Source organism: Chiroxiphia lanceolata, chromosome 6 (genome assembly GCF_009829145.1).
Source record: "Chiroxiphia lanceolata isolate bChiLan1 chromosome 6, bChiLan1.pri, whole genome shotgun sequence".
In the NCBI taxonomy this organism is placed as follows: domain Eukaryota; kingdom Metazoa; phylum Chordata; class Aves; order Passeriformes; family Pipridae; genus Chiroxiphia; species Chiroxiphia lanceolata.
The window spans coordinates 28,343,767-28,370,439 of record NC_045642.1 but is presented as its reverse complement, the minus strand read 5'-3'; the positions used below and the strand labels follow the sequence as shown (position 1 = coordinate 28,370,439).

General features: G+C 37.6%; 1 protein-coding gene across 9 annotated transcripts; it reads left to right on the top strand.

Moving 5' to 3' along the window:
• Window positions 1-801: 801 nt before the first annotated feature.
• On the top strand, window positions 802-25,709 carry PSEN1 (presenilin 1). 9 transcript variants are annotated; one of them, XM_032692281.1, is made up of 12 exons: window positions 802-870; window positions 3,530-3,673; window positions 5,399-5,523; window positions 8,291-8,547; window positions 9,888-10,029; window positions 13,635-13,702; window positions 15,080-15,300; window positions 17,147-17,245; window positions 18,480-18,566; window positions 19,418-19,591; window positions 21,066-21,184; window positions 21,502-25,709. In XM_032692281.1, exons 3-12 carry the CDS (start codon window positions 5,440-5,442, stop codon window positions 21,655-21,657), a joined length of 1,407 nt encoding a protein of 468 aa, XP_032548172.1. In that variant the 5' UTR covers window positions 802-870; window positions 3,530-3,673; window positions 5,399-5,439; the 3' UTR covers window positions 21,658-25,709. The 9 variants fall into 9 exon arrangements, 8 of the variants coding, with proteins under 8 accessions (XP_032548172.1, XP_032548174.1, XP_032548180.1 ...); XM_032692289.1 differs by having other exon boundaries at window positions 814-870; window positions 5,485-5,523; XM_032692283.1 differs by lacking the exon at window positions 5,399-5,523 and having other exon boundaries at window positions 812-870; window positions 21,502-24,990.
• The last annotated feature ends 964 nt before the right edge of the window (window positions 25,710-26,673 follow it).

The window sequence follows — 26,673 nt, the reverse complement described above, 5'->3', positions numbered from 1 at the left end:
TACTTGTGTTGCAATGTTTACATCAAACCGTCTAGGTGCAATCGTTCTATTCCACTTCAATTTACCATAGATCTGCCTGCAGTGTAGTCAAATACTGAAATACAGCATTGTTTTAAATATGCAGAATTACATAGTCCCTCAGATATTTCACATTTTTTAATATTCAGAATTATTACATTTATCATAGCACTTACTATATGTTAGTAACCCAACTAATTATGCACTTAAAAGGTTGAGTTGTAGATTATGCTCCAAATATGGATAGCAAGGTAAGTGTCAAGTTTGAAATTGACTTTGTTTCTTCCACAAGCAAGTCACAGGTCTACTTAGAGGCTTCTTGAAAAGATACCATATTTACTTTTAATGTTTGTATTTTGAAATATAAATATCCCTTCAAGTTATTTTCATAATGCTTTCTTGCGAGACCATTTTAAAACAGGGTTACTAGTATATCTATGGCCTTAATTCAAAACAACCGAGAAGTGTATTTTCTCATAATACCCCTCTCTTTGTTTGGTACCAGGTTAAACAGGACAAATTAGATTTCCTTGGAGTTTCAAAGTGCGCTCTCTCTCCATGCCCAGCCAGCCTCTCATCACCGGTACCTCTCTTCGCTCCCCGCCCCCGTGTCTCGGCTCCATGCAGTCGGTGGCGGCAGAGTTTCCAGCGTGTGCTTTCAGCGGCGCTCCCGGGGGCCGGTGGGTGCCGTGCGTGCCGCAGTCCGTGCGGGGCCCGCCCCAGGCCGGGGCCGCTCCCGCGCCGCGCCGCCCGTGGGAAGTGAGGTGGCGGCGGGCCGGAAGCGGGCGGGGCCGGGCCGGGCTGCGGCGGCGCGGAGCCGGTGGCGGAACCCGGGGAAGGGGCGCCGGGCAGGTCCGTCTGTGCGCGGGGGGCCGGGGCAGCCCCGGGCGGGGCGAGCGAGGCGCGGTGCCCTCGGGCCGGGCAGCGGGAGCAGCGGGCCGGGCGCGCTGCGCCCCCCCCGAGGGTGGGCCGGGCCCGGCGTTGGGGCGAGCCCTGCGCGCAGTCCTGCGGGCCGGGGCGCGTTCCCCTTGCAGAGTCGGTGGGGCTGCGCCAGGCCTGGGCAGCTGGTGACTCCGGGCAGGGTTGGGCAGGGCCTGACCCGCACCCCCAGCGCTGCGGGGGCCTCCCGGGGGCCTGGGATCCCGCGCCGGGCCAGCCCCGGCTGGAGGGAGACGGCTCCGGCCCGGGCAGCGCTGAGGGCGGGGTGCCCCCAGAGCGGCCGCAGCTGTTCTTGCTGCTCATTTGAGAGGTGAAGCACGGGTTAACCGTGCCGCGTTTGTGTCTGATCGATACTTGCTTTACTTTCTCTTGTAAGTAAAGAGGAGCTTACGTGAGTGTCGCCTCTGCTTATTATGGTGTTAGCTCTGCTTATTAGGGTAAATGTAAGCGCATGATAACGACAGTTGTAATTCCTGCTGTTACGATGTAGGAAAGCCAGAAGGAAGCAAGGAAGAACTTTTTTAGACAGGCTATTTTAGTATTCACAGCTTCATCAGAAAAAAATTTTTTTGGTGAGTCCCTTTTCAGGTAAAACAAGTAAACTTTAGTTTGCGTCTGTTTATGCACAGTTCATTTGAAGAATTCATTCATTCATGGCTACGTGTCAAATGTGAGAGTCTTCACTTATTTAGCGATATAAAATAAAGTTGTTTGGGAAGATACTCTGAATCCATTTTCTGACTTCTTGAGTTTTCAACAGGAATTGTTTTAACAAACCATAAATTTTGAGGTCTGTGATTCAAGCTTTGGTGCAATTCTTCTGTCAGTTACTCCTCCCTGTCTTCAAATTCTCTCTGCTCCTTAGTAGCTGAGGTTTTTATTGTTTGGTGAGTTTGTGTGGTTTTCTTTACCGATCTTTAAGTAGGATTTTGTGACTGGTGTTGAGTTTTGATTTTCTCTCCTGTAATTTAATTAGAATTTTGACATGCTGTGATGTGAAAAATCTCATTTTGATATTCCACATATGGATAAAAATTCTCAACTTTTTCAGCTGTGGTTGCTCTGTCACTGAGAATTTCTACTGATAGCAACCTTAAAAAAAACCATTGTTTATATTCTGTAACCCTACCAAAGAATTAGAGCAAAACTTTGAACAATGGAATTCTTATTTATTTTCATCTAATCTTACATTTAAGTTATATTTTAAATTAGTTAAATTCCACATTTAATGGCAAATGTTTTTGCCATTAAATGCCAAACAGTTTGCCAAACATGCCAAACAGTTTGCATGTTCCCACTAGACTTTTTAAATTGATGTTGCTTCCTAATGGGTCTTAAGTGGAAGCTACACTAAGTTGGCTGCTGAAGTTAGTAAGCACTGTGCCCTAGTCTTGTTAGATTTGTATTTATTTGTAAATTGAGAAACAGCTTCAATATGGTCACATGTATGAAAATAGGCTTAACTCTCTCTTTGAATAAGATGCTGTCTTGCAGCACTTCTGTCTTGCTGCTGCCAAAAATGAGAGTCTTTATTTTGTGATGTCCTCTATTGTAGGAGTTTTTCAAGGTCCCTTCATACATTAGCTGAGTATACTAAAACAGCAGAAAAAATTCTTGGTTCTTGGTTTTTTTTTTCTTGGATTTGTTTTCTTCTACTTTAGTGAGTAAAATCTACCATAAAGAGGACTGATGAGTGCTGGAGTTGGCACAAGGTAGGAACAAGAGCCGCTTGGGATGGACTGGCACCCCACCCTTGAGGTTTATTCATTATTTATTATTTGTGTAACCAAGCTTGTGATTTACCTAGGCTTGCTCACTGTCTCTTAAAATTATGGGTTTTTTCTAAAACTTAGGTCAGATTTCCTCTTTCTCCTTTATTACTTTATCCTGTTTTGTTATGGAACACATAGTTTATTAATATTTGCATAGGAAAATGTTAGCATCTGACTTTTTTATGGAAGAATGTATAAAGCTGTTACATATATGTGACATGTTTATGTAGATGTTGCTGGTACATAAACCCAGCATTTATGTTGCTGGTACATAAAAACATTAGTTCTTAAGGTTCAGCTGAAATACTGTCTTTTGTAGCACTAGGTCACTCTTAGGTGATTACAGTGTTATGGTTATATGTAGATTTTAAATGATTCAAGTGTAACTGAGTCATCCTTACTTGAAAATTACCCTTGAGCTTATCGGCAATACAAAACCAAATGGCTTGGAGCAATTGTACTCTGCTGAGGTAAAAATGTGGAAGTTGTGCTCTGAGCAAGTGTGCAGTACTTTTTGCTTATTGCACAGGAAGCAGTGGAGAACTGTTCTGAATGATTAGTTTGTTGCTGGCTGATTTTTGTGGCTGATGAACTAATTTGATAATACCTAGAGGCTCTTATTTTTGTGCTGGAAAATCCCTATTATGAGCTCTTAGTAGATACAATGCAGTTTGGTATCATCGTTAGATAAAAAAAGGTTCTCTTTGATTTGTGTGAACTCTAAAAATTGGGGTATAGAGAGGAGGGTGACCCTGGTCATGTTAAGAGCAAAGGCTTTTTACACATCCTTTTCCTTTCAGTGTCTGAAGAGGAAAGATCCGTTTTGTGTGGAAATAAGTGATTTCCAGAGGACTGCTCCAATGACAGAGCTGTCTGCGCATTTACCCCAGTTTCAGCATGGACAGCTGACAGAAAACTTCCCTGATACCCACCTCAGCAACACCGTATGTAACGAACAATTTTATTGTCTAGTAGCAGTTAAATAGAGGTGAATAATTTGTTGGGATTAATTTTCTGTATCTGAATTGTTGTGGTGATAAGCAGTGCCAAAAGAAATATGTTGCAAAATATCTGATGTTCTAAACTTATTTTTATGTAGAGAGAAGACTTCCCCCAGTTTAAAGTGGTGTTGGAGCGACCAAGCCATCAATTAAAAAAAAAAAAGAACTGGGTGAGACACTCTGGTGTCAAACATTGACCTTTAGAGGATTTAGTGAGTTCTCTTGATCTAACCTGGCTATGATCTACTTGGTTCACAGGTTTCTCAGTCACAGAGTTTATTTTAGTCTAGGTAGAGCTTCAAGCCTGAGTTTTGTTGTTATTACTGGAGGACTGTTCCTATGCAGGAAGAACAGCTCTGTCTTGTCTTACTCTAAATAATTGTCAAGGTGCTCTCAGAGTTCTTGAGGGTTTGGGGTGGGAGAGAGGGAGGGGAGAACTCAAACCATGCAGTTTTATATGACTGCTTTGTAAGACCTAAGCACATACTTGTTGCTAAAACTATAAACATTGTACTGTATCTGTTTTGGTAAAACCAAGTTCAGATGATCTGCCTGGGTGTGGTGCTCAGGTTCTTGGATTTGTCATACTCCATTCTTTGTTCCTGCTATAGCTCTTGAATATCAGGTTTCCTTTTGACACAGAAATGCTCTTGTGAGTCTGGGCCACTTGTAGCCATGTTTGTGGCAGAATATTCAAGAGAATATTCTGATCCCTGCTCCAACTCTTTTATGCAATACAGCAATTTAAGTAGAATTTTGAAAAATCCTTGTCTTAATCTCAGATCAGCATCATGATATAGCAGTAAAAATATAAAACATTTGAAAAATAATTTTTAAGTTAAGAAGTCAGTTTGACTTAAGATCTTACTGTTTGTATAAACTGCCAATAAAAACAGAAAAGTGGGAAACTTTCCTACTGCATCCTTTCTGCTTTTACTTCTGAGGGAATGAAAAAGATTTCTTTTCCTTTTGGACAGGTGAGAGATTAATTTTTATTGAACACTTCTGCCAGATTAAAAAGGCAGAGCTCAGCAATGAGCTGTGGGCTCACCATCTTTACAGATAACTTGGTGATGCTCCTTACCAGCAATGGGTTCTATTTTCTTCTTACTAACAGACTGTACTGATGAATAACTGCTGCTTGTGCTTTTTCTTTCCATGTTTAAGTTACTCTGTAGTTTTGATACTTAGTTGTAATGATTTTTCTCCCCTAATACACATGTACTTTGATTTGGACATACGTACAAAAGTCCTCTTTTGCTTAAGTATATCTAGCTTTTATGGCTAACAGTCAGCATGTGAAATCACTAAGTGCTATAATTTACCATCTCTTCTTTTACTCACAGACGAAGAGTTCAGCCCAGTCTTCAGATCTGTCACTGTATAGTGACCTTTAAACATCAGTGGTTGTATGCGAGAACTGATGAAGTCTGTGCCCACTGTCAGGCGTGGTGGTCTACTCCTGATGTATAAATCTGGATATAATAACTAAAAACTTCTTATCAAATACACTAGGTTTTTATCTCTTGGTTCAGGGGCATTAGTCTGGGTTTGCTATTAACTATTTTCCTGATAGGAAAAAAAAACACTAGCATTTACTTTTGAAATTGTTTATTCACCTGAAAGCGCGTAGTTCGTAACTTACATTTGCTTACGGTGTTACAACAGGTGTTACTGACTTTTTAGCTTCAGAATTTTCACTTTTAACTATGTCTGAGGACAGCGAAGAGTCTGTTCCTTTGCTTCCACTTCAGCAAGAGTCCATGGCCTCTGCTCTGTTTAATACTGATCAGGTAGGATATAAGTGCACTTTGTTCTTTTAAGAAGTGGGGCACACGCATGTCACATTTAGCTAACTTTAGTAGCCTGAAAGGACAACTGATTTTCTAGCTTTAACTGCAAATGAGAGAATAACTCATATAACTCCTGATGCTGATGTGGTTTTCATGCACTGTGTTTTAGTATGTAAAGGCATTTTGTGATTGGGTCTTTGTTCCTAACTAGTGAAGGGAGTAAAATGGCACATATTGGTCTAATTTCTTCAGTTTTTATGTTTGGTTTTGCAAGTTGTAGCGGTGCGCTAGTTAATCAGGCTGTTAAATTGGCTGGCTTTGTGTTTACTCTCCAAAGCTGTAGATTTTTATTTTATTTTTTATATTTCTCCTCCAAAGATGGGGTAAGTGGTGCCTCATGCAAGACTTCTAGCACAGCAAAGAAAGAGCGACACATTCTAAAAGTGTGCAGAAAGGTAGATACTCGGTTTGCTTTGCTTGTGCAGAGTTCCAAGGCTCTGTTCATCTCCGGTATCGCGTTACGATCATCTTAGGCAGTTTATTTAGACAGTTAAGTTTATTGTTATCTTGTTCTAGACTGAGAGAAACAGAGTATTTTACTATCAAAGTGAAAAATTTTACATTTGGGCTATGATCTGTACAGAAAGAGGTTCAGTTGCAGCCACATTTTAGATTAATTAAACGTGATCCCTTTATTTGCATTCTCTCATATTCCCATTTCTGACTTTCAATAACTGTATGTGAGGACTTTACATAAAATGCCAAGTGATTTATAACAAATCTTTTATTTAGTAAGAAATGATATTGCATCCAAGATATTTTTCAGGACATATTTTAAGTTAATGATACTAAATTCTAATTAAGGTAAAAACCTTAACTCAAAAAATCTGGTTGCCTCCTAATTTTAATTGTTTAATTTAGATAAGGTTTTTTTTTTTTCCTCTTATATTCCGTTTCCTCTTTGAAAAATAAAACAGATTTTCTCAGAGGACAGATCCTGAAACTCTGCTGAGCTTGATTCTGAGGATACCACAAAAAAATGAATAAATAGGCATAGCATTTCATGTACATTGTTACTTTGTACTGGTCTTTAAAAGTAAATTTTTCATGACTTGGGGAAGTTGTAAAGCTTCAACTAGGGTTTTAGCAGTGTCAGCATTTGCAGTTCAAAGTCCAGGGACTTGTGTTCCTTAATCATTTAAGTGCTTTTAAAACCCCACTGTGAGTTCCTGAGTGTATACTTGAGATCTTATCTTTTCTGAGGTGGGGCGGGGAAAATTCTGTATAAAGAATTTCCAAAATTACTATTGATTTATCGAAAAACTGCAGTGAATTAGTGAGATACAAATCAGCAGTTACATTTGGAAATGCTACTGAGAACAGGTAATTAAACTTTAACACACTGCATGTTTAAGAAACAAACTACCCGAGTAAGAATATGTAAGGAGAAAATCATGAGGTTATTTTCAATGCCTTCTCTTACGTCTAGATCAATTTTACTAAAACGAAGTGATATTTTAAAGGTATTGCAAAAGGTATCTTCCAGTGCACTTATTTAAACAGAACTGGTTTAGATTAAGTAATTCTGAAGAAATGAGTTCAATTTTACAAGGAATCAAAAATCTTTGTGTTTTATCTGTTGTATTAAACCTCTTGAGTTTGAACAGTGCAGCATTGACTTTGGACATGCTAATACACTAAAAAAATGGGTAGTCTGTATAAACTGTTGCATTTAGTGCTTGTTTAGTGTGTCTGGTAATGGTTTTGTTTCTTTGTAGTCCAGAACAGGTGAAGCATAGCTCACTCTCCTGTTGTGTTCTCTATGTGCACACAACATATAAAAGGTGAACGACCCCTGCTTGTAGGGCTTCTTGAAACGGGTGCAAAAGATTTGTGACACCGGGCCAGATCATTTACTTATAGGTTATGTTCCTAGTTTGTGCTTTTGCTTCCACTGAAAGTTTACCACTGTCTTTGTGTTTGAATTATATCCTTGATGTTTCATGTAGCACTATTAGGAGGGGTAGGCAGCTCTTTCACATTTGTTGACAAGAGTGGTGGAATTTCTTCAGTCTCAGTGGAAGGATGTGGCAGTAGTATCCTTGGGAAAGGAGAGAAAGAATCTGTATGCTTAATTCATCACACTAAAACTTTGGGATCAAATCTCAGTATACAGACTGAGAATTCCATGAGTTTGATCACCATTTATGTGTCATTCTTTTTATTAAAAAGGTGGGAACACGACACCTCTATGACACTCCATTTTAATATATATTCTACTTAGTATACTGTAGTGGGAGTAACATAATAAAGGAAGTCGACATTTTCTTGGAACTTCCATGGAGAGGAGATCATAAATGTCTGTTTGGCATTATTCTTAGGAATTGATACAGTTAATTCTTGTCAAGCTATGGGCATTCTACTGTCATGCACCCTTGTCTCAACTGTAGTTGAACCAAGGGAAAAAGCTGTCTGTCTCTATTCACCTTTAAAATTCTGTTTAAAGGAAAGGTGACATAGGCTGTTAAATGACACCAGCCTTCTTTTAATTGCCGATGGTTTTAATGTAGATGTTTTTAACCCTGTGCTCCCATTCTTTTGATAACTATGTGATGCAGTTAATTACTGCTGGTTAAGTCCCTGCTGTGGCACGTGTTCTTGACAGTAAATATTACCTTACGTGTTTACTCCTCAAGGTCATGTTTAGCTTAGTGTACAAGAATGATTGTGGAGAGTTGCTGAGGAAACTGGTTTTTATGTATTACAGAATGACAACAGTGAAAGACGTCGCCATGATCACAGTGAGCGCAGAAGAAATGACCATCCTGAGTCTGAGACCAATGGGCAGCCACAAAACAACATTCAGCAAGTGGTGGAGCAAGATGAAGAAGAAGATGAAGAGCTGACACTGAAATATGGGGCAAAACATGTGATTATGTTGTTTGTACCTGTCACGCTTTGCATGGTGGTCGTTGTGGCAACTATCAAGTCTGTCAGCTTTTATACACGCAAGGATGGACAGCTGTATGTATCAATTTTTTCCCATATCTTTTCAACGGACTCAGATAATTTTCTTTAAACTGCATTTCTTCAAGAGTCTAATTCTTGCCTCCCTTTTCCCCTTCTCCAACCCAAAGATAATTTTGTTTTATTCCTTCCAGAGACCAGACTCTTATGCTCATAGTACTATTGACATTTGTTGTCTGTCTGGTGATCAGTGGGGATAATATCTTGATTGTCACTGCTTGATTCAGATCTTAGTCCTCATTTTAATACTTCATCATGCCCTGTGGTATTTATAAAATAATTCTAAGCCAAAGCCATTTCAGTTGTACTCTGCTAGAATACAAAAGTTTTGGAAAAGGAACAAAACTACTAGTTTAAATGAAATAACATATGTGCCAAGTTCTGGTTCGCCCATGCTGTTTGATAAAAAAATTCAAATGCAAGGGGAATATAACTTTATGAGGTTCACTTTCGGTGTAGTTACAGAAACTTTTCTGGCAGTTGACTGTGTAAAATTTTGGGGGGATTTTGGTAAAATATTAATGTTGAGAAGGAAAAAAGGCAATTTTAATGAAAGCTGATGAGAGAAAGGAGATGAAGGCAGAACACTGAGCCTGTCGGAAACTGCAACAAATCATAGAATGTTAAGGGGTTGGAATGCACCTTAAAAATCAGTTTAAATGTTCCACTGTGAAAACGTTTAGATAAAATGATTCAAAGTGTGTTTGGTTTTGAAATGTTTGTATAATATAAGTATGTCGTAAGATGTTTCAATAAAACACAGTGTTCTTTTTCACTTTAAAAGTTGTTGATCAAAGAAATTTTTTTTGAGATTTTACTTATGATAACTGTTTTCTTCCTGCCTTGCCTTCCCTTCTCGCAATGAAGCAGTTTCCCCAGGGGTTTGTATTTCTTTAGGAAAGAGTGAGCTGAACTCTTAACATGGTTTTGTTGAAAACTTGGGGGAACCTTCCATGGTGAATGCGTAGGTGGCACACTGTTGAAACTCCAGCTGCACTGACTGGAGCATGAGTGATGGCATGGGAGAATGGGAAGGACACATGACATCGGAGTAGCCATATCAAACAGGGGGCAGTTCTGGGCTTTATTTGCTTTACAAAGTAGAAAATAGTAGTAATCTAAGAATGTAGGAAAAGCAAGTCTTGTAAGGAATTTTTTTTTTTTACTTAAAACTAGCCAAATATGATACTACGCCACCTTTCAAATTTTGCCTTAGTAGAAAATAGCTTTTACAGCTCTGAATTGAAAGATTACTGCAATTTTGTTTGATGTTGGCCTCATATATCAGAAACATCTGTGCATTCAGTGTGATTTCAGTTGACTCTTTGTTGTTGTAGCATCTACACTCCTTTCACAGAAGAGACAGAGACAGTAGGACAGAGAGCCCTGAATTCAATTCTCAACGCAGCTATAATGATCAGCGTTATCATTGTCATGACCATACTCTTGGTTGTGCTTTACAAATACAGATGCTACAAGGTAAGTAGTTGTGCTAGTTTTATTTATTAGTACAGATTATTTAGAGAATGGAACAAAATGAAAGGTTATCAAGGATGACTGAGCAAAAGGAACAGAATTGATGATTGGATTCACTGTTTCAGTTTCGTGGCTTCTGTTCCCTTGACACAAAGCTGGGCAAAGGCCCAGTGCTAACACTGCCATCTGCTTTGTCAGTTAGAATTAGGGTGACATTGCTTTCTATTCTTTTGAAATGTTCATGCACGAAAATCTTTTCGTGGTCAAGAAATACAAAGGACAGGCCTGGACCTGCAATTTAAAATCTCTTCAGGGGCTTTTTGAGGGCTGCCCTCTCCCCACCCTGTCCCCAGTAGAGATGTCTTCCATCAGTGTGATGTGTGCGTGGCTGTACGTGCCAGGCAATATTCTTATAGCAAACACAGAGACTCTAAGGCTCTTTTGTGAAAGGCTACAATCATATAATGATGTAATCTAGGCAAGTCCAGGCTTAGCATAAATAATTGTAATGTCACTTGTCTGGGAGGAGTTGTATGTGAAAATTCCTGGTTCTTTTTGGTCTTAATGACCCATTTGATAAGGCTTGGCCTAATAAAACTCCCCAGTTTGCAGACAGGACCTTTAATCTGTTTCATAATTGTAAAGCATGCAGTGGGATTCAAAGCTTTGCTTCACTCCATTTTGTTTTCAAGAGGGAGCAGTGGTTTTGGTCTTCATGTCTGTGTGTGAAACCCCTTTACAAAGTGTCTGTGGAGTGACTGTGGGGAAATTATTTTTGCCTGAATCTGCATACATCTTAGAATAGTGATTTTTAAAGTATGGACCTTATCTTTTATCACAATGTGCTGTTAAATCTGAACCGACAAAGTTTTCCTGTTAAACTACCAGTTCTCTTCATTCTGTTGAAGTCAAATAACTGATGTGCTTTCATTAGGTTCCTTAGTAGCCAGTTGCTTCTCCTCAGGTGCTGAAGGCATCAACAAGTGTTAACTAAGCTTTTGACATTTCTGGCATCCTTCTTGACCTTACAAAGCAGGGCACGTTCTCCTTGCAAAAATAATTGTTCTGCTAAAAAATTAGAATTATTAGATACCAGATATTTCCTGTAGTTACATTATATACTAATTACATTAAATAATTATTTATTTTTAGATTTTCTAACAGTATTTCTATGCTGCTATATTAGAATGCTGTAAAATGTAGTTATCTGTCCATTGAATTCTATATAACATGCAGTTCTATATGATGAATATAGTCTAGATTATGGGGAACAAAATTTATAATGAAAGAACATTAGGTCTCCATCTGGTAGTCATGATTTGCTTATCTTCACAAGATTTTTATGTGAAAACTCCTTTGAAGAAAGGAAATACTTCATCTTCACTACTGTTAGTTTCCTGTGTTTGTCCTGTATATTGTATGTTAAGCATGATCCTGATTCTAGTTCCTAAATCTAACGAGAAACATCTTTGAAGGGGATTGTATTTGATTAGCTTTTTTAATTTCTTATTGTTTACATTCTTCATTGGTTTAGTCTGCCTAGCCAAAGTCTGACTGCTCTAGCTCACTTTAATTATCTGCATTCTGCAGTTCATCTTTAGTTTTTATTCAAGTTATAGCAGGCAAAGCCAAATCTGTACCAGCAGTCTGTTGAAGTTGTCAAATGAAGAATGAAAATTCTTTAATGAGAAGGCAACAAACCTGTTCTGGTAACGTGCTAGGAAAACACTGACCAAAACTTACAAGAAATACTTTAGAAAAATCATGGGTATGAAAAGAGGCCGGTGATCTGGAAAACGCTATAGTAAATGAGATGCATACTGAGGATAAAACAAATGTCTGTGTAAAGTGTCAGCTCAGGTCAACTCTTGAAACTGCCCCCTTTAGTACTGTTGACAGTAGTTATGCAAAGTGTGTGTAGAAGTTTGCTGGACTATGGCCTTGGTGTTTGACACTGTTAGCATTTTACTGTTTTTTAGGATGAAACATTAGTATTCATTTTATTTTCTTAAGTGATAAGAAAGTTTAAGAGCTTATATTACAAATAGAAGAACTACAGATAGAAGTCATGACACAGCTTTCTTTGCCATTTTCTTTAAACATTTTCAACTAATTTTACAGATAAATAAAATTATTATTCCTAGGTCACTACTTAGTAACTTCACAAGTTGTTGGAAAATTGGGTTCTATTTCAGGTACATATCAATCTTCAGCTTTTGTATGGTTCTTTCTCCTACTTGCTCTGAGTGGTGACAATTTTCCATATTGAAAGCAATACTTTGGCAGCTTTCCGGCAGCATCTTTACAGGCACTATGCTTTATTACATATTGGAAATTCTTAAGTCTTTTTGAGAACACATTGGCAAAAGCCAGTCTGAGAGATTAGAAGTTAAATTACAGGTTTGTTAGGTTGAAGGTTATATTTGAACCTGTTTTCAAAGGCAGTGTGAAGGACGAGAATGAAAGTTTCAAAAATTGCTGAGAATTTTAAAAATGCTTATGAAAAATTTAGCATTAGACTAAATGTACTAAATTACTAACTGTAATAGCCATATTCTTAATTTGGCAGAAAGTCCTGGTTGCATCACATAGGTGTGATTCTTTTAGTCTGTGTGCAGATGGACTTTGCTTTTAAATTAGCCTTTGCAAAGTATTTAAGAACTATAACATAAGATCTATTCTATTACACATGTTTAAGAAGAGGACAAAGAGATAACACAGCTGTTTATCAGTTTCTGAATACTTTGATCTGGTGTACATATATAGCTAATTTAACCAGTAATTTTCCACTTAGTAGATCTGTTCAAAGCACAATTCCTTACGCAGCTTTAATTTCTAGATTATTGTTTCTGACTGGCTATCTATTTGCAATGCTGGTTCAGGTTTTATATATGAGATTCTGTGCTAGGACTTTGAACATATATTTCTCATTCTCAGTTCAGAGATTTCTGGAGTTAAAGGGCTCTTCAGTCTTACTTCTTAGTTTTGCACAGTAAATACCACAAGAGAGGTATGCATTTTTGTCAGTGCAAAGTCTAAGCACCTGTCGTTTCCAGCTTTAAATCTTTGTCCCTGCTGAGTACGACGCTGAACTTTTTTTTGTTAAATTGTTGGGCATGTATGTCTGCTCTCATATCAAAATTAGGGATTGTGTGCATAGATGACTGATAGAGAATATAGAAATCCTTATGTAGTTGTTCACTGATGATAAGCACTGAGGGTTTTTCTGGGTTCCAGCTTTTAATTCTGTAACTGTATTCTGAAAATGGTTTGGAATCAGAGCAACACAAAAATGAGTCATGTTTTCCATCTGTGTTAATTCTGGATATTTCTGCTATGTTATCATGCCACTGGTATCAAAATGGTCGAAAAATATGCAAACAGTAGTTTTCAGTAGAGCTGAAGAACCTCTATTGAAAGACCACAGGTCACCTAAAATTCATAAGTTTAAATTGAAATACAATAAATATGAATTTAACAACAACCAAAGAGAGAAATCTCTTAAATAATTCTCTTGGTTTAATCAAAATGGAAAGTAACTTTAAAAGCATTTTTAATATATATTAACTTTAAAATAGCAAGTCTAAAAACATCTGTATCTTTTTCAGGTGATCCATGGCTGGCTTATCATTTCTTCTCTTTTGCTGCTTTTCTTTTTCTCATTCATCTACCTGGGGTAAGTGAACTAAAGCATTAATATGCTATTTTTCTTTTATCAGCTTACATATGTATTTATTCTAGAACTAGGCTTTGAATCTTAAGAAGAATGATTGTGAGTAACCTATTGCAATAAACTGCTTTGATACTGGGCTGTATATGCAAAGGCTGTTTGCATGGGAGTGATGGAAAAGAGCTGGCTGAAAAGAATCTACTATCTCACCAAAATATATTCAGTGCTTTTCTTTTCAAATTTAGAAGCATGCCTTTGTCCAGACATCAAGAAAAGTTGTCCATAATATTTGGTATTGTCTAAAATGAACAACCTGATCTGGGTTTGTATCTAGAGTTATGTCATGAAATTACTATCCCGTGTATATTTTTATCCCACTTGATGACAAATACACTTCTCTCTGAAGAAACTTACTTAATTTGGTCTTTGGGAGGAGAAAATGATGTTCCTTGAGTCACTGATTTTTGCTAAAAGTGATCTGTGATGCCTCTTTTGGTCAATAGTTTCTCTAGCCTTAACAATAACTTGAAATACGAGGCAATTCCTGTATCTGTCCCTGCTGCCTCACTTTTGTAGAAGTTCAGTGACTGAGGGGACTCAGTGAGTTCAGTGAGTGAGTCTGTAAGCCAGTTATACATTATGACAGTAAGAGACATCCTGTTAACACTGTACTTCTCCAAGGTCAACTGACAGCTACAGAAGACAAATTTCCTGGGGGAAAGTATTATGCAAATTATAGGATTCTTAGTGGCTTGATGATCTGGTTGCAGCAGAATCTGCAAAAAGCCATCACAACCATTTCTTCCTTGTGTCAGTGAAGTCACCTGTGACTTGGTGACAACGTATTTGTCTATTTTGCTTTTACGTATTGAGGGTCGTAATTAGTTTTTAATATTTGGTATGACAGTGACATGGCTCATCCAAAAATAAAGCTTTTTACTTTATGGTGAGGAACAAAATAGAATAACCATGTATAATGCTTTTAGCAAAGCATTCTCCATGCAGCACATAAGTAGAGAGAGATCTGTTTGCGTGCCTTTAAAGATCCATTATAACCTCACAAGTTCTGATTATTCTGATTTTTATAAATTATGAGCATAATCAAAATGACTGATTTTGCAGTAATGTCCTTTCCTGTCAATTTCTGCTTTGATTGAGAAGGAAATAGAACATTTAGGAAAAGTGAGAGGTGGTGTGAAGAAAACACTGGTAAAATTATCCCAACTGTGAAGAATAGTTAAGTACTAATTGGAGGGAGAATTTTACGTTTGTGCCATTACAATTAATCTGAAAATCTTTTTAAAGATATTCTGAGGCTTGCATCTGTATTTTGTTTCTGTTGTTTTAAGCAAATGCAGTCCATATTATTTTCTTTTTTTTTAGTGAAGTTTTTAAGACATATAACGTTGCCATGGATTACATTACGGTGGCACTCATGATCTGGAACTTTGGTGTTGTGGGAATGATTTGTATCCATTGGAAGGGTCCACTTCGGCTCCAGCAAGCATATCTCATTATGATAAGTGCTCTCATGGCCTTGGTGTTCATTAAGTACCTTCCTGAATGGACTGCATGGCTTATCCTGGCTGTCATTTCAGTGTATGGTAAGTTTTGGGGCAAGGCATAGTAATGGGTACTAGGGCAGGAATTTCTTTTATTCCATAACTTTTCCACTTGTCTGACTAGACCTTAGAAAAAGAGTGTGTGTGGGTGTCATCCAAAGTAGCAGATAAGGTGATTACAGACTTCAGAAATAAGGTCATGATCTAAACTGAGATCAGATCCCTCCAGCTGAGGGCTTTTTGTGACTGTATGGTGCCATCTTTCTTCATGTTTCTTGGACTCATTAGATTCTTTGGGAAGGAGAATTGAAGTAATTCAAGAGAGGAGGAGATGAGACCTACGTTGCTATTTTGATCTCTTCTATGAAGGGGGAGAACTTTCCGCTTCTCATTTTCTCCAAGAATCCTTGGAACCTCTTGTACATTCAGAATTTAGGAGCTTATTGTTTGTGTACAATCCCATACAAGTAGAGATCTGCCCAATCTGTGAATTGCTCAAATTTGTGGACATAGAAATAAAGCCTGATCCTTGCCTGATAATATGAGAAGGAAGCGAGGAAGGATTAAGGGCAGTTTGCATTGCTCAAAGTCATTTTGCATTTAGAAGGATATAGTTGTGAGACTTGTTTCCTTGGTTTCTTTTTTTTTAATTAAAGAAAATTGTTAGAATTATCACATACTGCCCTTTTTCAGAAGGATGGCTGAGAAAAACCAAGATGTAGTTTCTTCATAAAGCTGTAGGGGGCACTGGGTACTTTTGGTAAGAAAGACTATCCCAAATACTGATTTAATTCACAGGCGAGACTAAAATTCAGTTACTTAGACATAATTAAAACATTACATCTAAATAAAGATATGGTCATAATTTGAATTTTCTTGGAAACATGTAAGTGTGATGAATGTGTACTCTCAAAGTCCCTGATAATGATAAAGACTGAGAATCTGTTAAATTGTAAGTGCAAGGGTTAATAGGATTTGCTTAGCTCTGATACCTCAGTGTACTCCTTAAGTGTCCTCTTTCTTCAGATGAAGGGAAGTTGTCCCTTGTGTGTATGCCTGTGGATCACAAGACACATTGAGAAAACCTTCCCATCCCCACTTCCACCCTTCATATGACTGGAACAAATCTGAGTATTTCAAGGATTCAGCCTTTATTCAGTGACAGCAAAACAGAATTACTTTTGAAATAAAGTTCCAAGGCCATAATGCAGTTGTTGTGAGTAAAGGGATGTAAGTTTCAAAGCCTGTGACCCCACACCAAGAATTCTTTATTTGAGTGGGACCAGCAGTGGTGCCAGGGCAGTTAGCTGAGGTGCAGAAGGCCTACTCTGTGCAACATACAGCTCCTGACAAGTAAGCTCTTCCTTTCAGTGTCGGATTTAGTTTCAAATGAATTTAAAGACATATGGTGAGTGGACAACTGCAAAGGGTAGTAGCAGTGTTAGAGCTCTCTCTCCAAATATGCCTACTTCGTAGAAGTCATGTAGGCCTCGCCTGCTCTCTTAAAATTTGTTTTAACATTAAACTTAGGTTACGAAAAGCTTTGATAATAGAAAGCAGGCTTGGGTATTTCCAAGGTGTTAGTTGAATAGTAGCTTTCTTGAATTACTTGCAAGACAGATTCATTTCCAGTTAATATAATATCTTAAGTGAGAAATATTGTGGTTTTAAACTTGTATACATTTTACAGTAATATATAAAATAGATTGTGTAACTGTGAATATTAAAAAGTATTCATGTAGGATGCTAAACTGTGGCCAGTGACTATCTTGGAAGCCTATGTCCAGGGTGCATTTTACTTTATTACAAGTCTCTGCAAGTGTTATAGAAAAAAGCTTATTTTAAGTATGTCTGTGGTGATGTAAGATCTGTTCACTCTTCCTTTCAGATTTGGTTGCTGTCTTATGTCCTAAAGGTCCTCTTCGTATGCTAGTTGAAACAGCTCAAGAGAGAAATGAAACTCTCTTTCCAGCACTTATTTACTCCTGTAAGTACATTAAACTTGCAATCACCCACTTAGCTGAAGTTATTTTCTCATTTTTCTGTGTTTTAATAAGATGTTTTTCAGCTGAAATTCTTGGTACATTCACTTGGGCCTCAGTTTTCCTTTCACTGTTGACTCAGAAATTTGACTCATCATTTGACTAAGATGTTTCAAGATAAAACCCAGTATATTTTGTTACAAAATACAAACAGGAAGAATGGTATTAAACCTATTCAAAGGCAGTACTTGTTTTCAGAAAATATCAGGTTTCAGTGCTTAAATAACCTGTGTATTACTATAATGAATGTGAGAAATTGCTAGGAAGAGATTTGTTTACAGGACTGTTTTCTCCAGTGCTTGTCTTTTTTGATACGTTGTTTCTCCCTGCAGCTGTGAAAAATAACCTACTGAATTAAATTTGCTGTTATGACCTGTGGATCAGTTAGTACATAATTCCACTGGTTTTGAAGTTCCGTATTGCTAGGTGGAATCAGATGGATAAACAGTGGAGTAAACTAATCATAAGTCATGATGCTACTGGTGCTCCCGACAGGCCTCTGTTTGGAAAGCAGGAAGCATACTATAGACTGGCTACTTCAGGGACAAGCTTACAGTGGAGAAAAGAGAGGGGTTTCTCTATCTGTTACTCTTGCTGTGTTTTACTTGTACTGTGCATAGCTGCCTGTTACTCTCTTTTGTGAGAGGGGAGGTTCACGCTGAGAAACCACAAACCTGAATTGAAGTACACCCTTTAAGTTTGACAATACATTGTTACCTCCAGATTGGAGAATATTTTATGATGGTGGAGGTAGAGGACAATTAACTTTGACGCAGATGCTGCCTCTGAGTTGACATAACTCAGTTCCAGTGTTAATAGACCTTTTTACTTGCAGATAAAAGCACTGATTAATGAAAAAAAATTTAAAGAAATTGTTGATTCAGATTTTCAGTGAGCCTCATATACAGAAGTAATTTCTCTGGCAACAGCTGTTGCCATTTTTTTCAACATCTAGTAGGAATAAAATTTTATTCACCAAATTCTGTAAATGTGTGTTGTGGTTGGTACTGACTGTGTTCCAGATATTACTGTGCTTTACTGAGACTAAAAGTGCCTGTTGTATCGAAAAACCCCACGAAAAATGAGAAAGTGTTAGCATCAGTCTGTTTTATCTCAGAATTGCATACATCTGAAGATATGATAAGCTATGCTGTTGTGTTGTTTTTTTCTTTTAAATAGCAACAATGATATGGCTAGTGAACATGGCTGAGGAAGATCCAGAAGCCCAACGGAAAGCTTCCAAAAACTCCACTTATGATAAACAAGGTGAGTTTTTCTTTGACAAGCCTTTATAGTTGTCACTTCATTGGAATATGTGTTTATGGATATTTATCTTTTAGTGTGTTAAGTGTCCTGGTTGCTGTAGAGGAGTGAAAGCATGGAGACCTAATTAGGAATGATGAATCTGTCAGGACTTAAAAAATTGCTTATTTATTGTGCAGTTAATGTTATTGCATTCATTTTTCTGGGTTCCATGGTGTTGATGTTGAAATTACTTCCAATAGCCAACTATTGACAGAGCTTAATTCTTTGTCAAATTGGGAAGATATGGTATAATACAAACCCATTTATATTAAGCAGAAATGTGTCTAGCCCTCTTGGCTATGCAGCTAGTGTTTAAAAACATGGGGTTTGTTTATTTATGTGTGTTATTAAAGCAGAGTAGAGTTTCAGAATTGAACATGCTTGAAGGCATCTATATGTATGTAACTTTCAGTAAAGTTTTGTATTCTACTGGAAAATTAAGCTGTCAGTACTGACTAAACAAGCTACTGAAATATTAGATGAGAGTTTATTCCTTAAATTGTGATCTTTAAGTTAGGTCACCACAGAACTTCCACTGTTATGTGGAAGTACTCCTGAATACTAGGGCTTGAGTACAGCATATAGATGCTGTGACTGCAGAGTCACAGGATACTGACTCCTGATTGTTTCAATAAGTATTAAAATCCTAAGTGAAGATGTCTTGTGATCGTGTGTGTCCGTGTTAGATGTTGCTAAATATTATGGCATACCTCTTTTTTCCTCGTTCTGCTATGACCTTACATGTGGAGAGATTTTCATGTTTTAGATGGCAAATTTTTGGAGGAGGTCTTAAATGCCTTTCTTCCTTTGAGCTCCGGCAAGCCAGACTCAGAATGAAGATGCTGAAGCAGATGATGGTGGCTTTAGTCAGGAATGGCAGCAACAAAGAGACAATAGAATAGGACCCATTGAATCAACACCTGAATCCCGTGCTGCTGTTCAGGCTCTGCCCAGCAACTCTCAAACAAGTGAAGACCCTGAAGAACGTGAGTATGGAGTCCTGTGTCTGAAAAACTTACTAAATCTGAATCTAGTCAGTCTTAGTCATCCTCACTGCACAGATACACCATGCTGTGAGCTAATAGCAAGCTGAAGATCATAACCATCCTCATTGTTCATGATCAATCCTGATATGCCTCATAGAAATAGATTGCATTGCTTTTTGGTAGCATTTGGGTTTGCTGCAGGAATGCGTGGTATTGGCCAAATTGCTCTTTAATTTGATGCACAGACTCAAAACTTTAATAGCATGAGCTGTTTTCAGACCATTATACAGTCCATTGCATTAGTTTCTGTCTTTTTTGTGCAGTGTTCTGCTGTGTATCACTTCTTTTGGATTACAGGCCCTGTAAATGCAGTCATTACCCTTTTTTTTTCGTCTCAAGATTAAACTACTGTTATCCACACTGTAGGAAGCAATGTTTCAGCAGTTAAAGGGTGTTTTAGTGCTTATGAGCTTTTCATGACTGCACTGTTCTAGACATTTATTGGAGGCCTGTTGGAAGAGAGTAGGGTTGCCATTTTTCTTTTATCCATTTTTTCCTCGTTTTTTCCTTTTTTTTTTTCTTTTTTTTTTTTTTTTCCCCAATATTTAACCAGGCATATACCTTTGTTTTGATGTTCTGAGTTCCTCTTGGAACCCTGAAGTGAGTTTTGGGCTGGACTGTAGTCAGGTGACAAAGTAATCAATAGGCCAAATGAAAACAGCTGATCACCCGGTGTTGGCCTTTCTTAGTTAATATCTTGTACTAGAAGCTCAGACAGTGAACTGGCATTCAAAAAGTTTTGTGGTGCTTGCAGAAATAATTGAGTATTTTGCTTGCAGAGTTGTTGCTAAGATGGTAGTTACTGTTTAGAGGAATAAGATATTAAATCACGAATTTTCCTAAACCTCACGTCTTAGACTAAGTGTGTTGAGTTTTTGCCTCTGTTATATGCTTTGTAATTACACACAAGTGCTGTTAAGAGCTACCTTCTTAAGAATTCTGTAGGAAAATTGGGAAGGCAGTGGAATATTTTGCTGTGTGTAGGTTTCTAACTGGCAAATTAAACATCATCTGTAAGGGATTTATTTGTTTTTCCCCTCCCTCAGCCAGCTTAAAGGAATTGCACTTCAATATTCTGTTGAATATGACCAGACAACACGAAATGGACACCCCTCCACAAATATAATTACAAATATCTGAGTTTGTATATATTGCATTTATATGTCCAGGAGACTGGGAATATATGAAAATTCAAATTATAGGATGAATTAATTAAGTAGTGGAGTATTTCTAATCCATCTTGTTTCACATGAGTTTATTGCTTGATTCAGGAGTGGTACTAATTTTGAAAATAAAATGTTATTTTTATCAAGTCTTGTTAATAGTTAATGTAAATCTGCATTTTTCTTTGACAGTTACTGATGTGTAATATTAGTAGATTGATACTTAATGCTGCCATGTGTTCACTTTGCAGGAGGGGTAAAACTAGGTTTAGGAGACTTCATTTTCTACAGTGTCCTTGTTGGCAAAGCCTCTGCAACAGCAAGTGGGGACTGGAATACAACTTTAGCATGTTTTGTAGCCATATTAATTGTGAGTATAATGTAATATTATAATAGGAATAGTTTCTATTGTTCATCAGGGACAAAGTCATAACTGCAACATTTTGTCTTCCATTTTGTTTATTGGGTGGCCAGACTGAAAACTGATGAGGACTTTAGCTGTGATTTTCAATGGCTGTATGTCTGTCACTTAAGCCTTTAGTTTAGGAAGGCATAAACTGTATCTTTTATTTCTGTGGCATTCATGTTTTTTTATATATATATATATATATATAATCTTTTGCTTGTCAGAGTTTCCTAATTTCTCTGTATGTTTTTTGTGTTTTGTTTTTTTTTCCTCCCCCTCAGGGTCTGTGCCTTACACTTCTGCTTCTTGCCATCTTTAAGAAGGCCTTACCAGCTCTTCCGATCTCCATAACCTTCGGGCTAGTTTTTTACTTTGCTACAGATAACCTGGTGCAACCCTTTATGGACCAGCTAGCATTCCATCAGTTTTATATCTAGCAGACTTGATGCTGGAATGGGTATTTGTAGCAAATCCGGGAGAAGAAAAAATGTTTTTCTCTCAGTTCTCAAGTGAGATGGAAGTTAATTACTCAAGATTCCAAGCCTGAATCATTACAACTTCTTCCGATGGTGGTTTTTGGTTTGGTTTTTTTCCTGAGACAGCTGCTGCACTGGGCACCAAACGAATTTTCCTTTGTGAAAGTGGCTCCTTCCTGATGGCCAGTCTAAACCAGGTGCTATTATATCAGAGGTTTTCTGATATACATATGTATCTCTGGTAAGGACCACCTGTGTAAAAATTGCTAATGCTTCCACCAGCAGTATGATCTCTTACCACAGGTTGATTGTTTTCACAGCATTAAGGGTGCTCAGGACTTCCTTGATGTTAACAGAGGAAGCTGATGAATCACATGGAACGTGTCCCTGTAACTGCTTGAAGAGAGAGAACCCTATCTGGACTTCTTCAACAGTGATTTTTTGACAGTAGAGTCCTGACTCTGCTTTATGTAACAAGAAAGGACTTTGTAGCAATTTGACAAAGGGAGAAAGTACTGTCACTCTAAGAGTGCTCCATGATTTCATAGCCTCTGTGCCTGAGCGTGTTTGGTTTAGTAAATTTAAAAGCTTTTTTTTTTTCCACACTGGAACCAGAGCCTCTTCTCAGTTTTAATACTTGTATTCTCAAGCATGGAGTGCACCTTCTGTACGCCTGCTCCAGTTTATGTAGCTGCTTAGACTTGGACTGAATTATTTGACATTAGAAGATTATAAGGTCCTAATTTGGATCTTATATTTTAAAAGGTTAATAAACTACATTAGAAAACAATTTCAGGACTTTTTCTTTGTGCTCTTGCAAATCATTTTGCTAGAACACCATTTCAAACCCTGCATTTGAAAGTAGTCTCTAACAGCACGGACTGCATTGTTGCTGTATGTTCCTTCTATTGAAATTCTTCTGAAATAAGTAGACATTTGCAGCAATCCCAGATAAAGTTTAGCTTGCCAGATCTAGATATCAGAGTGCTATTAAAAGCACTTCTAATGCATCACTGAAATTCTTCATCATCAAAAACATGGTTTAGAGTTCTGTTGACCTGAAGTATTGGTCACTCAGCTGTCTTAACACCTGAGGCTGGACAGGGATTTTTTTGGTGCAGTATCTTTATTGGTGAGCATACTTAAGTTAGGGGAGACATTGCTAAAAGTTACGAAGGAGCAAAATTTGTGACCTTCTTCACTTTAATTACCTCTCCCATGAGGAACTGAAGATTGGAGAAATGAAAGACAATATCACTGAAAAGAAGATAGCAGATTTTTAACTTCTTACAAGGAGAAGAATCTATTGAAACCTTAAAACTGATCAACTCTGTTGTCTTCTTCATTTGGAAGAACTTGTTTATGAATAATTGTGTGGAAATGAGACTGGTGTGAGATGAAGTTGGTTTTGCCATAGACTCTTACTCAGTACAAGTAATTTTTTCCTTGGGAAGCATAGGGAGTGGATGGGCATTCCATTTTACTTGCGCCTTGATACTGGAGTCCTTGCCAAGTAGAACAACTGTCAAAATCCTGACACTAGCTCCTTTTACCTTTTTTTCCAGGGTTTTGTTTCATTGCCTATAGATTCAAAGGACTGAAACGTCAAAGATGCTCACCAACCATTGCCCAAATAAAGGAAGAAAGGCTGTAATGTGTAAATCTGCTTTAAAACCAAGAAAGGCTTTCTTCGATTGTCCTTGATAATGTATGTTTCTTTTCTAGTATGACTTGCTAACTGTAGTGTTAGCACTTATATTTTCATAAAGTGTATTGTCTTGTCTCATCTGAAGTACTCTTATTCATCTCATTTGTGTTCTGATTCATCTTGGATAGCATTAATAAACTAACCATATCAGAATTGCTTACAGTGACTTTTCAAGTCAAACTTGTTTGTGTTTTCTAGCTTATATCACTGTTCCATATTTTGCTGCAATGAAATCTGACTTAAAACAGGTTGGTTGTTTGGGTTTTTTGGGGGGTTTCTGTCATTTTTTGTTTGTTTGTTTTATGCGGTGTTTTGGGGTTTTTTTTGATGAGACTTTGAGTTGGTTTTATACCATTGTAACTTGTCCCTTTCCTGAGCATTATATCTAAAAAAATTCCCTTGTGTATTTTATTGGACATCCCAGCCATAGTTTTATTGTATAGAACAGGATTCCTAAGAGTTGGCATCAGTGACATTTCTTTGCATATTTGAGCCAGCTCTCAGTTAAGGGTTCTTACTTAAATGCAGCAGTCATCTCTCGTGTTTCTTTTTTGGCTTCAATATGCGCCATGGGAGCACTAGTTCCATTAAGAGTTGCTTTAGAATCTATAGAAATACACAAAAGCCTTTTCATACATTTGAATGGGTGTTAGATGTACAACCCAAGGAAGAGCTCAGAACCTTCAAGCACTAAATTGCCAGTCTTCCACTCCCCAGAGGCGCTTCTGTTATCCTGCAGTTTCTGAGCTAGTATAGAGTGACAGTGGTGGAGAGTATTAAATTTGTATTCATAGAAACTGTTCAAGTTTATGTTCAAATCTCAAAATAAGTTCAGAAAGGAAATTGCTTTTCGAGCCTAGGCAACGGTATGTTAAAGTATACTGCTTATTATCAGGTCTTAATACACCTTCAGAAACCATATTAAATTTTCTAGATCTGCCCTCTTAGGCCAAGTCACGGTAGCTTATGTTTCAAATGAGATCTTGCAACTAAAGATTATCTCAGTACTTGGGTCCATATAAGGTTCAGTTGACAGTAGTTTTTGTTTGCATTTGGGTTGTTACTACACAAATGCAAAGGTTGTGTCACATTTCTCTTCTTTGTCTTGAAACACTGATCTGAGATCATGATTCATCTTGGTTAGATTGTTATAACTGAAAGACTTCTGATAAGTAGTCTGCACTTTTGAGAGAGTTTTTATTATTATTAAATTAGTATGTTAATGACAGCACATTAGACTGTAGCTCTGAAAGAACTATTGTGTAACCCTAGCAGCTGGATTCATCTCCTTTGTGCTCAGGCAGACTGGGGGTAACTGTTTTGTGACTGTTTCAGTGTTCATACTTTGAAACTGGGTATCATGGTAGCTTTCTCTCTCCTTTCAGCTTATGTCAATGATAAGTCTCCTTTTTTGGCTGAGCTCCAAATAAATGTATAAATGAGAAAACATCATAACAAATTACAGATTTTCCTAAAATCCAGCCACATCCATTTCTCCTTTTTTTTTTCTTTTTTTTTTTTTCTTTTTCTGTTGGGGGATTTAATCCAGGGCAAAGAAAAAGAGATCCATGGAAGCTGGTCTTACAGCAAAGCATATGATACTGTCATATCTATGTATGGCTACTATGGACACACTCAAATTCAGTGCCATCTGTGTGAGGTGCATCTTGAAGGTGTAAGCACATGATACTGCAACACATTCAGGATAGTTCTGGCTGGGTGGATGATGACTTCTTTAAGCCAAATAATCAAGGGCTGTGCTCCACTAAAAATGGCTGATCTCCTAAATGTACAAAGCAGACACAGGCTATTTCAGGCATAGGAGACTGGTGCTTCTTGGATATATAGATATATATCTGTACCTATGGAGATATAGATACATGTACTCCAGACCTGTAGATGACAACTCTTCTGCCACTAGTGCAAAGATTAAATATGCAGAAGTAAATTTTGGGTGGATGGTACTGTACAACAAAACTTATCGAAATGCTTTATTTCAAAAATTAGTTTTGGCAATGCTGTTGAAGCAAGTTTAGTAGACTGTGGAACATGTCTGCACTGTGATTGTATCTCAGTGGTAGCTTGGTCATTGGAAATGTTGAAACGTGAACTAGAATGGAATTCTTTTACATTCAAAGTATTTGCTGTTTTCTTTTTTACAGACACTGGTTTGTACATAACCTGAATTGAATGTGAATGTTTTTTAAACACCTTTCCGGTTCTTGATAAGATATGGTTTTGATAGATTATTGCAAATTTTCCTGTATTTGTCTAATCATTAAAATAAAAGTTGCATGGATCCTGACTCATCTTGCCTTTACTACATTATTTTAAAGCCATCACTTTAAGCACTTGGAGACATAAACGCTGTAGATGTTTTTATTCAACATTTAATGAGTAAGATTCCTTTCTTAAAACACTTAAGTAGCTGCTTTATTTCCCAGCAGAAGAGCTTCAACTGATTCCTGTAGTACGTTCTTCTAAAAGCTGCTTTTTGTGTTCCTTTAAAGAGTCAGTCAAAGCCTGTTGCAAAAGCATCCCATAAGGGAAAATTAAAGTATGAAAAATGGTACGAGATTATATTGAAACACCAGCTGGCACAATGAAGATTAGCAGGAAAAAAGTATACCAAGTTCAGAAAGAAAACACTTAATGAACAGTGCTGTGTATTGTTATTTTGGTGTCAATTTCTTATCAATATGATTGTGAAAAAGAACTTTTTCCGTAGCAGCACTTCTTGGTTGTTTTGAAGAAGTATTCACTGCAAAGTTCAAATTTGTTCATGTTGATTATCTGCTATTGAAGATGTTTCTTTGGGGGATTACCTTGTCTCTACGTGAAAGATCCAATGGAAGACCTAAAGAAAGGTCTGTCCTGACAAGTAGAAAGTAAAGTACAGGTGTTAGGAGGCTTGCATGGATGAGCAAGGAGCTCCTAACTAAGCCCAAACAGAAAGTGAAGAAATGGTGTAAGCAGGGGCAGATAACCCAAACACAGCATAGAGTTGCTTTCCAATCTTGCAGGGATAGGGTTAAGGAAAGCCAAGGCCCCTCTGGAGTTATATCTGGCAAGGGATGTGAAGGGCAAGAAGAAGGGATTCTACAACTGCATAATGGCAGAAGGAAGACTAGGGAAATAAAGATGCCACCCCTGCTCAATGGGGCAGGGAAATATGTGACAAATGACATAGAGAAGGCTGAGGTACTTGTTGCCTTCCTTGCCTCAGTCTTTATTGTTAAGACTGGCCTTAAGGAGTCCCATACCACTGA

Bases quoted from the DNA above. Each gene is read 5' to 3' on its own strand.
- PSEN1 (XM_032692289.1), top strand. From the start codon at position 3,590: ATGACAGAGCTGTCTGCGCATTTACCCCAGTTTCAGCATGGACAGCTG. The intron at 10,030-13,634 runs GTAAGTAGTTGT...TATCTTTTTCAG, and splicing joins ACAAATACAGATGCTACAAG to GTGATCCATGGCTGGCTTAT. The intron at 19,592-21,065 runs GTGAGTATGGAG...TTCACTTTGCAG, and splicing joins AAGTGAAGACCCTGAAGAAC to GAGGGGTAAAACTAGGTTTA.